A 10,847-nucleotide genomic window follows, 5' to 3' on the forward strand; every position below is an offset into this window, starting at 1 on the left:
ATGGGACCTTCAGGACAGGGACTCCCTCCACTGGAGAACCTTTCCTCCGTCACCCGCCCTCCTTCCCCTCCGTCTCTGCGCACAGCTCAGGTTCCTGCGGGCATAGCTGGGAAGCCTGTGGGACTTGCAGAGCGTTGGCCTGCGTGGCCACCCAGAGCTGCTGACGGGAGCAGGTGCTGCCAGGGCCCAGGCCCTCTGCCTAGGAACAGCCCCCGGGAGGGTGGCGCCAGAGTGTGAGCAGCACCCGCAGCGTGCGTCAGTGCTGGGTGTGGGAGATCGTGTGGTGGCACACAGGGCTTCTGCCCCTCCTCCCCTTCGAGTCCATCCTCTCTGCTGGCAGTCTCTGTGACCGCAGTTTTTACCATGGTCTCCGCCAGGCAAAGAGCTTGCCCCAAAGAGGCTGTGGCGACCCAAAGGGAGGGCCTGTCCAGAGCCGTGGCCGTACAGGTCTCTGGGTGCAGGGAGTGCCGGTGCCTGCTGCTGCCGGGGGAGGGAGGCAGGTATTGCCCCTGTGTGAGGGGCAAGCGGGTAGAAGATCTGGTCAGCATGGTGGCAGAGCTGGAAGAGGAGGTTGAGGGCCTGAGGGCTGTAAGGCAGTGTGAGTGGGAGATCGGCTGGTGGAGTAGCTCCTTGGTGTGTCAGAGGGAATGGTGCCAGGGGGATACCCCACAACCGGTGGTGGACCCCCTGCCCACAAGTCCATGGGATCAGACGAGCTCCACCCTAGGGTGCTGCGGGAGCTGGCGCAGGTGATTGCCAAGCCACTTTCCACTGTCTATCAGTGTTCCTGGTTATCTGGAGAGGTCCCAGAGGACTGGAGTCTTTGCCGATGTGACTCCCATCTACAAGAAGGGCCGTAAGGAGGACCCGCAGAACTACAGGCTTGTCAGCCTGACCTCGGTTCCAGGGAAAGTTATGGAGCAAATCATCCTGGGTGAGATCACCCAGCTCTTGTGTGGCATCCAGGGGATCAGGCCCAGCCAGCACGGGTTCACAAAAGGCAGGTCGTGCTTGTCTAACCTCATCTCTTTCTGTGACTGTGTGACCAGACTGGTAGATGAGGGAAGAGCTGTTGATGTAGTCTACTTAGACTTCAGCAAAGCCTTTGACATGGTCTCCCACAGTATTCTCCTGGGGAAACTGGCTGCCCGTGGCCTGGACAGGTATACTCTTCTTCTGGGTAAAGAACTGGCTGGAGGGCTGTTCCCAGCGGGTAGTGGTTAACGGAGGTAAGTCCGGCTGGCGTCCCGTTACGAGTGGTGTCCCCTAGGGGTCTGTACTGGGGCCTACCTTGTTTAATATCTTTATTAATGTCCTAGATGAGGGGATTGAGTGTACCCTGAGTAAGTTTGCAGACAATGCCAAGCTGGGAGGTAGTGTCCATCTGCCTGAGGGTAGGGTGGCCCTTCAGAGGGGTCTGGATAGGCTGGACTGCTGGGCTGAGGCGAATGGGATGGGGTTTAACGAGGCCAAGTGCCGGGTCCTGCACTTTGGCCACAATAACTCCATGCAACGTTATAGGCTTGGGGCAGAGTGGCTAGAAGACTGTGAAGAGGAAAGGGACCTGGGAGTGTTGATCGATGCTCGGCTGAACGTGAGCCAGCAGTGTGCCCAGGTGGCCAAGAAGGCCAGTGGCATCCTGGCTTGTATCAGGAATAGTGCAGCCAGCAGGACCAGGGAGGTGATCGTCCCCCTGAACTCTGCTCTGGTGAGGCCGCACCTCGAGTGCTGTGTTCAGTTTTGGGCACCTCACTACAAGAAGGATGTTGAGGCCGTGGAGCATGTCCAGAGAAAAAGCTGGTGAGGGGTCTGGAGCACAAGTCTTATGAGGAGCGGCTGAGGGAGCTGGGATTGTTTAGTCTGGAGAAGAGGAGGCTCAGGGGAGACCTCATTGCACTCTACAACTTCCTGAAGGGAGGTTGTGATGAGGAGGGGGTCGGCCTCTTCTCTCAGATAACTAATGATAGGACTCGAGGAAATAGCCACAAGTTGTGCCTGGGGAGATTTAGATTAGATATCAGGGAAAGCTTTTTCTCTCAAAGACTGGTCAGGCACTGGAACAGCCTGCCCAGGGAGGTGGTGGAGTCACCGTCCCTCGCAGTGTTCAGGAAGCACCTGGACAAGGTGCTATGAGATATGATTTAGTAGCTTAGTGGGTAGTATTGGTGATAGGAGGACAGTTGGACTAGATGATCTTGTAGGTCCTTTCCAACCTTGTGTTTCTATGATTCTATGATTTCTAAGATAGCTGACTTGTTTGAAAGTAAACCCAATCCATAAAACGCCTGTGTTGCTCTGGTGTTGTCCCAGCATAACGTATCGTGTGATGAAACTAATAGCAGGCTAGCTGGGGACTGATACAAGGTTCACGTGCTGTGTTGGCGGTGGTCACCTGAGGACAGCACTGAGGCAGACTGAGAAGTGTCCGCTCCTGGAGGGCTAGCTGAAACAGGATGGTTTGGTTGCTTTTAATGCCGCTGATCCACGAGTTCATTTTTGATAAGAACTTCCTGGACCTCTTTTTCTAACGTCTTCCCCCCCACACTCAGGGAGGAGAGGATCAAACCACCAAGATACCATAGTCTTTTCCTCCAAAACTCAAAACTGCATGCACTTCTCACTTCTGTGTCTCAGTTTCCAGCCTTCAACATGCAGGAGCTCAGCCAAGCTAATTAAAATTAAGCATGCCTTTTTGACGCTCCCTTCCTTGGTTGATATTCTGTGCAGTATGGATTTCCCATTATCTCCTCTTCCTTATCTCCTTTCCTTATTCCCTCATTATCTCCTTTTCCTCTTCCCATCATCTCCCAATATCTCCTGCATTATCTCCTTTCCACCCGGAAAACCTGTGCCCACCTTTCCTACTCATGGCTCCTCCACAGCACAGGATGATGGTGAGCATCCTGAAAAACCTGTGTCCAGATACTTGTCCAAGGAGACACGTTCTCTGGTCATCTCCTTAAACATCACTGTTATTTAAGGCTTCAGATGCATTTGTGAGTTAACAGGCAGCAGACAGAGGGACAGGAGAGGTGTCCCTGCAGAAAGGTAGTACTACTGTGAAGATTATCTGCAGTGGAAGAGAGAGCTTGACTGAGAATTTGCAAGATTTAGGGCTAAAGGTAGCTAAGTCAATTAAAGTAGAAGAAGCTCAAGTCATAGTTTTGGAGTGTTTGTCCACCCTGAATTGTGACTGATATTTGTCCCTCGGCCCTATTTACTCCTGTCCTGGTTTTGGCTGGGACAGAGTTAATTTTCTTCACGGTAGCTGGTATAGTGCTGTGTTTTGGATTTAGAATGAAAATAATGCTGATAACACACCAATGTTTTAGTTGTTGCTGAGCAGTGGTTACACGGGCTTTTGCTGAACCACAATGCTTTTTGTGTGAACCACACGCTCCTTAAATCGGGCTCAAACCGGGGAGGAGCGTGTTTACTGGGGGAGGAAGGGGGCTTCTCATCTGGTTTAACGTCTACTGGTTAGTGTATGGGAAGAACGTTAGGTGTGCCCTCCTCTATTTTATGGGTATGCCCATAGTGAGCTCTTTGCGCATACCGTTTTCTAAGGGTTTCCCTTTGTGCCCCTGCGGCAGGGGGTGGGGTTCCGGCAGTTACCGGTTACTTTAGCACTTTGGAAGGCCCTCGCAGCATGATTGACTGTTGGTTTATAATTCTGCCACCCTCCTGTAAAGCTGGATGGATTATAAAAAGGCCCTTTTCCCAGGTAGAGTAGGGCTTCTCGGCATCCTTGAAACTTTGGGAATAAAATTGCTTGGGGCGAGTGGGACCTTTGGGTCCGTGCTGCCACATGTGAGTTGAGAGCCCGTGGGTGGCATGGTGGCCTGGGAGTTTTATCTTTTCTGCTGGAGTTTGGAGCCCTAAACTTAGGGCAACGGGCAACTAAGTTGGGCAATCAACGGGCAATCAAGACGGGCAACTATATCCTTTTGAGTCTGCCCCACCACAGAGACACTAGACGCTGGGGCCACCAATTAGCACATCATTGATACACCAATATGCTTGAACTCCTTCCCCAGGCGTAACTGGGGCAAGGTGTTTAGTCTCAGTAAGTTCCACAGGCAGCCATTCTCTGGAGGTTCCCAGTCACTTCAGGGCCCAAGTCTTCCACGATTTCATTGCCGCAAAGGAAAGACACGCAGACAAGGTGAAGAAGCAGGACTGCTTATTTGGGGAGGGCCAAGCAGAAGGGTGATCTGGGAGCAAGCGAAGGGGACAGGAAGGTCCTGAAGGCTGGAGATGTGCCACGTGCTGGGAGAATCCAGGGGCCACCCAGCCTTCCACACACTTTCAGGTGGCCCCAGCACGCAGGATGCCTGCCGTCATTTCTACGCACGGCAACAGCAGCACAGGAAGGACAGTGCAGAGCGCTTTGTCTTCCACGCCTTCCAGAGCCGGTAGCTCAGCCCTCGTACTCCAGGTGCAGTGCGTGGCAAGCTCACTGCAGCTCGTATAATGAAGAGAGTCTGAGTTGCCAGCGAAGAGACAGAGGAACTGATGTCGTCCGTCATGCCTTGAATGGCTGTGAGAGAGAGGAACGGAGGCAAGGTCAGAGCCTCTGTCTGCGGGGACCCCAGGAAGGGCCCCATCCCTGGAAGTATTCAAGCAAGGTTGGACGGGGCTTTCAGCAACCTGGTCTAGCGGGACACATCCCTGACCATGGCAGACAGGTTGGAATTCGATGACGTTATAGCTCCCTTCCAACCCAAACCATTCTACGACTCTCTGATTTTATGATTCTAACAGCTCCTGCTGTGGCCAGCGCCACCCAGCTCTTCCTGTGGTCAGGCAGGAGCAGGGGGCAATGAGACCAGCAGGAGGGGGCTGGCCCCAAACAAGCCCCTGAAATCTCTCTCCCCTCTGCCCACACCGCCCCTCTCCCGCACAAGCAGCAGAGCCCTCCGCGCCAGGGCAGGGGCTGGAGCTCCCAGCCCAGGGTCTTTCCCCCTCCCCACCAGCCTCCGCCGATACCCCACTGCCCTCACTCACCTTCGTAGATGATGGGGAGCTCCTCCTCGTGCCAATCCTCCACTTGCCTCGCAATGAGCCCTAGGCACACACAGTCTGTCACAAACCCTGCCCGCCAGCCCTTCCCAGCAGCACGGCTCCCCCCCCCAGTGGCCCTGCCGGCCGGGCCACCTGCCCTCCTCCCCTCGGGCACAGAGGGACCCCGGGGCTCTGGCTCACCTATGAACCTGACCGCCTCCAGTCGCAAGGGCTGCTGCGGGCTCTGCAGGTAAGGCAGGCTCTGGCGCAGGTACCCATCCGTTCGCCAGCTGTCGTCCTCCAGCTGCACAAGGGAGAGCACAAGGGCATGGGGCTGGTGCAGACCGTCCCCCTCGGACAGCTGCCTGCCCCATGCACTGGGGCGCTGTGCGCTTGTCCAGTCCCGGTGTGGGGCTTCAGAGCTGTCCTTACCAGGCACTCGCTGAGTCTCCATTTTTGCTGTGTCTCCAGCAGGTTCGCGAGCTGCTTCCTCTTCAGGAAATTGGCAGCATTGAGAAGGGCTTCCTCAGCGGCCTGAAGAGCAGGAGAGAATTTGAAATGCCACCACCAACTCTCAAGGGACCTGTGTCCCCAGCACCTTGGCAAGGCTGCAGGGGCTGCACGCCTCTGCATGGCCCAGGGCGCTGTGTGGGGCAGGGTGACCACAGGGAGCAGGCGTCTGCTCCGCGGTGTAGTGCCCGAGGGAGCTGGGGCAGGCCCAAGCCCGGACATCTGCGGGGCACCTGGGCATAGCACAGGGGTGGAGGGGACCGGCGGTCCAAGCCCAGAGCTTCAGGTTCCTGCGGGCATAGCTGGGAAGCCTGTGGGACTTGCAGAGCGTTGGCCTGCGTGGCCGCGCACCGCTGCCGAGCACTGCCGAGCAGGCAGAGCAGCTCTGGGAAATGGCCGTGCCCACCTTTTCAGCCATCGCCAGCTGTGGGGCTGCAGGCAGCCGCCCTGCAGAGGGCTGGCTGCAGGGAGCAGGGATGGCAGCAGACCCCACGGCTCCGTCCCTCCAGCGCCCCTTGCTGTGGGTGCTCAGTCCCACCCCGGGGTGTCAACATTGCCCTCCCCAAATGACCACGCTGGTTAGAGAAGCCAACCTTGGCCACTTGCTGGTTCTCATCGTGCAAGTGGAAGAACAGTGGGATCACGCTCTGGCGCACGTGTCTCTTCAGCTGCTCTTTTCCACTTCCTGCTACAAAGTTCATCACATCTCTGAAGAAGTGGATGGAGAGCAGCTGCGTGTAGCTGGATTCCTGGTGGGAAGGAAGAAGAAAAGACCTCAGCACCAGCTGCTCCAGGCCCACCTGGGCAAGGGTCCGAAAATTCACAGGGCACAATGCTTCCGGACAGCACCCAACATCCATCAGGAAAGGCACCGCCCCTTGGAGACCCCAGCTGGGCCCTGTGCCCTCAGCCTTACGTTGTCAAAGAACGTTGGGAGCCTCTCTGCCAGCTGCAGAGCGATGGGGCTGGCCATGTGGACGTCCAGCTCCTTGAGCACTCTGTTGAGCACAACCAGGGCGTTTCCAGCCACGTCGCCTTCCACTTCTGGCAGTAGCTCCACAATCTGTGGCAGCAGGAACTCCATTTTTCTTGCCTGTGGGGAGAAACAACACCCTGTTGGGCTGCGCTGACAAACACTCTCAGGCTGTCAGAGCCCACAGTGCCCAGAAGCCAAAGTCCTGCCCCAAAGCACTTGGGCAGATGCATGGGGAGGCAGAAGAGCCGGGAGCAGCTTCCACAGCACTTAGTGCCCAGCAAAGTCCAAGCAATGGTGTTAGCCAGCATCCCTGGCCCAGAGCCACACCACCAACGTGGTATGTTCAGCCAGCTGAACCCTGCTTACCGTATAGGGTCTTTTGCTGAGCGTTGTGAGGCCCCTGAGCACCAGCTGACGCATCACCATGCACTGACTCCTCAGGTATCTTGGGAAGAGCTTCAGGACTCGGACAGGCTCTACTCTGAGGTCATCAGAGGCCAGCATCTGAAAAATACACATCAGTGAAAGGTGGAAATGGCCAGCAGGACACACCGCACCATGGAGGGCTGGATACATCCACCAGTGCAGGGATCAGGCACCAGCGCAGGCAGCTGAGCCCAAAGGCAGCAGCGGATGTGCAGAGCCCCTGGGCTCCTTGCCCCGTGTGTGGCAGTGTTCGACCGCTCCTCCCGGCCCCCAGCAGCCGGGGATACCCCAGCCTCTGAGGAACAATTGCGTAGAGAGACCTTGCCCAAGGGAGGCACGAAAAACTGTAGCCAAGTGTCACTCTGGCAGCATGTGCCAAGGGGATGAACTGGGGCCCACCCCCGCCCCAGCTCCACCGGCTGGCCTCTCCCCACAGCTGTGGCCACAAGAGGGTGGCGTGGCGAGAGGCAGCTCAGACAGGCACCGCTTGCCATCAGGCTCACCTCGACCAGGAAGGCCATGGCGGGGACCTCCCAGCATGGCTCGTTCCTGCTGAGCCACTTTTCCAGACGTAGCACAATCCGTTGACGCTCTTTTCGTGCGATACGTCTCATCACCCTGGCAGAGGGAAGAAGACAGGGTAAGTCCTGAGCAGGATGAGTGAAATGCTCCTGGGTCTGACTGCCCCCCTCATCCAGCCGTTACACCACAGGCCAGGCCAGGGCCCCCTCAGCTCTGCTCCAGCAGCCACCAGCATTTAATGCTCACAGAGACGTGGTCTTCCGCCACCTCTCCTTGCAGGGAGAAAGCCAGCGCCCCAGAGCAGCGGGCACCTTGGGTGCACAATGGGCTTCCTGCCCTGCAGGCTTCCTGCCCCTTCTGAGGAGACCTCATTCTTGCCCACGGGCGATTCATGTGCCCCGGGCTCTGCCGGTGTCGCTCAGTGCTTCCTGCCCTGCCCCGGGGGGCTGCCCTTGGGAGGGGAGGCCGGCACTGTGGCAGGGGACTGCTCTCGTGCAGCCACCCTCTCTCAGGCTTTGCCCTTCTGCTCGCAAGAGCCAAGGCTGCAGCCCCTTTCTTTGAGAAATGGGGCCCCTGCCAGCCGCCACCAAGGGGATCGGATGGGGCTCCCCGTCTGCAAGGGAGAAATGCCGGGGGGAGAAGGGAGCAGGGTGCCCTCACCTGGCCAGCTGACCCACTGCCCAGTGGTGGCTCTCAGCGTTGACTAGTGTCTCCCAGGCATTCTTCTTTTCTAATTCAAGCACCAGCATGTCATACCCAAGACGGCATAGCAGTGCTTTCAGAGTCAGCACCGCAAACCTGCAGGCAGAGCAAAGCCCAGGTCACACTGGGATCCCTGGCCCAGGCTCCAGGACCACGGGAAGGGTGGGAGGAGTGGGACAGAGCACCTGCTGGGGCTGGTGGGAATGCTCTCCTCCTGCTGCCATTCCCTGCAGAGCGTCTCCACCTCTTCTGGTGTCTGCTGTGCGCTTGCAGAGATTTGGAAGAGCAACACCAGCAGGAGTAGGGGGAAATGCGCCTCCACCTCCACTGGGTAAATGGTTGGCTGGAGGATCTCCCGCAGCACCTTGGTTGCCTGCAAAAAAGACCCAGAGATGGCACTCACTGCTGAGACATCCCTGTGGCATGGCCCCAGCGTGGGAGGCTGAGGCTCGGGTGCAGACGTGGGCCACGGGGGATGCAGGCAGAGCACCCGGCCTGGCTCCCAGCCAGAGCTCAGCCACCAAAGCTCTTTGGGCTCAGCTCTTCTTTGTGCCACAAGCAGCCTCCCTGGGGCGGTGGGAGTGTGCCCTGGCTGAGTCTCCTGTGTCCTGCAGCCAGCCTGGGTTCTCTGTCCCAGCCCCTGCAGCCTGCTGGGCTGTGCCGTGGCCCTGCCCTGTCCCCTAAACCTGCCCCTAAGCCAGGTTTGCAGCCCACCGCCTGAGGCAGGGAGATGTAGTGACAGGGGAGGATGGATAGCTGCCCCGAGATGCAGCCCCTGGGGGAAGAGAGGCCTTGTTCAGAAACTCACGGCCAGGACGAAGACATCCGTGTCGTCCCCGTCAGAGGTGGACGTCCTGTGAAGGGGCCAGTCCTTCAGCACGCAGCACAGCTCTGCCATCACCTTCCTTGCAGTCCGGGCTGAGGAGGTCATCAGCCTCCACATGGTCGCGGCAGCTCTGGAGGTCCAGAGAGCTCAGTCAGGGGGGGCCTCGGCCACAGCACCAAGGCCTGGGCAACCGTGGAGGGGCCCGGGCTGGCCACCAGTCCTGCCTCTGCCCCCTGCCCCTCACAGGCAGCACCCGGCAGGCCCGGCCCTGCAGGCTGCAGGCAGCCGAGGTGCGGTCCGCTGTGGGGCGGGGAGGGATTGTGGTGGCAGGCTCTGGGGCTGATGTGGCAGGGCTGGGAAATGGGGCGATGGAGGGCTCGGCCCCTGCAGGGCATCCTGAAAATCGCCAGCTGGCAGCTGGCGCTGGATGGGCTCGAAAGGCTGGCGGGCCCCAAGCCATCAAGGCAGGCGGGCCCCATACCTGTCACACGATGGGGAGCAGCGCAGCAGGGTCACCACCACGTCGTGAGGGTGCTCCTCGGCCAGCTCCAGAAGGCTCTTGTCCAGACGGTGCTGGGCAGACTCTTCTGTGTTGGACACGAGCCACTGGTAGATGCTCTTCAAGATGTTCGGTGCCTGGAGGAGAAATGTCTGAGAGTGGGGCTGCTGCCAGAGCAATCCCTTTCCCGGGGTCCACTGACAAGTGCTTCTCTTCCCACCACTCAGTGCTGGCCAAAAAGGGTGTCACATGCCCAACGACAGAGCTTCAAGCGGGGCACACGATCCCCCAAGGGCTTGAGTCCCACCAGCCGGATACTTACATGTTTTGAAAGGACGACCCTGCCTACTACACGCTCATCCAGCTTGACTGCAATGGCCTTCTGCTCTTCCTTCTGGTCCCTGTCCTGCTGCTGCTGCTGCTCCTGTTCTGTCTGGTCCCAGCCTGGATTTGGTGAAGACCAAGCACAGACAGAGCTGAGGGTCTGTGGGAGAGGCTGGAGGACACAGCCAAGACCACGCTGCCCGGGCAGGGTGATCCCCGAGCCAGGAACTAGCGGGGGCACTGAGCCCAATCTCTCCTGTGCATGCGTCGGAGCCAGGTGTTCCCCAGCAGATGGGGCATGTTAAGGGGGGAGAGCCCTGCGCCCCACAAGGTGCTTGCTGCCATTGGGCAGGAGAGGTCTGTACCCACAGGATGGCTGCCCATGCCCTGCTTTGTCCTGCCTCTCCCTGCTCATCCCATGGAGTTGGACGGTTCCCCTCGCCCCTTGCCCCTGGGGATGCCACATGGGACAGCAGCTCCTGTGAGGACGGGAAGGGGCAGAGGCAGCTTGCAGCTGCCAGCCCTTCAGCCCAGCTTGGCCACTCACCTGCCTGCAGCACCTGCACCTCGGTCAGCTCATCAGGCTGCTGCGCTGGGCTGGCATTAACCTTGTCCTCCTCCTCCATCCAGGCCTTCTTGGGCATGCTGGGGTGTCTCCCCGCCATGCTGCTGAGGTCTGGCCTCAAGGGCTCCCACCACAGGGATGGGAAACGCTTCCAGGAAGCACCAAAGACACGGGCAGTAGGAATGGGGTGGCTCTGCAGGGACTCCTTGCAGCTCCACTCCTTCCCGTCCTGTCCCGTCTCGTCCTCCAGGCAAAGTGGGGAAACCACGCTGCCAGCCGCACTTATATCACAGAGGTCACAAAGGGCCCCGTGACCCGTTGCTGCACGCCCATTGTCTGGACAGAGCCCGCATCACGGCAGGTCACAAAGGGCCCCGTGACACGCTGCCACCTGCCTCGCCCCTCAGACCCCTCCTGCCACCCCATCCCCTCAGGGCTTCCCACCAGCCTGGCTCTGAGGGCCTTCCTGCCAGCCTGGCCCCTCGTAGCCTCC

The 10,847-nt window shown here is 58.7% G+C and overlaps 1 protein-coding gene across 1 annotated transcript; it reads right to left on the reverse strand.

Moving 5' to 3' along the window:
* Window positions 1-694: 694 nt before the first annotated feature.
* LOC308197740 (maestro heat-like repeat-containing protein family member 7) lies at window positions 695-10,454 on the reverse strand (the record flags this gene model as incomplete). The annotated part of the gene is made up of 13 exons (XM_080598731.1): window positions 695-4,540; window positions 5,008-5,308; window positions 5,437-5,538; window positions 6,108-6,263; window positions 6,431-6,607; window positions 6,857-6,994; window positions 7,420-7,534; window positions 8,099-8,236; window positions 8,326-8,513; window positions 8,949-9,096; window positions 9,448-9,602; window positions 9,788-9,909; window positions 10,337-10,454. 13 exons carry the CDS (start codon window positions 10,452-10,454, stop codon window positions 4,347-4,349), a joined length of 2,052 nt encoding a protein of 683 aa, XP_080454857.1. The 3' UTR covers window positions 695-4,346.
* Between the last annotated feature and the right edge of the window lie 393 nt (window positions 10,455-10,847).

The sequence above is a fragment of the Anser brachyrhynchus genome (assembly GCF_964034855.1).
Source record: "Anser brachyrhynchus genome assembly, chromosome: 7".
Classification (NCBI taxonomy): Eukaryota; Metazoa; Chordata; class Aves; order Anseriformes; family Anatidae; genus Anser; species Anser brachyrhynchus.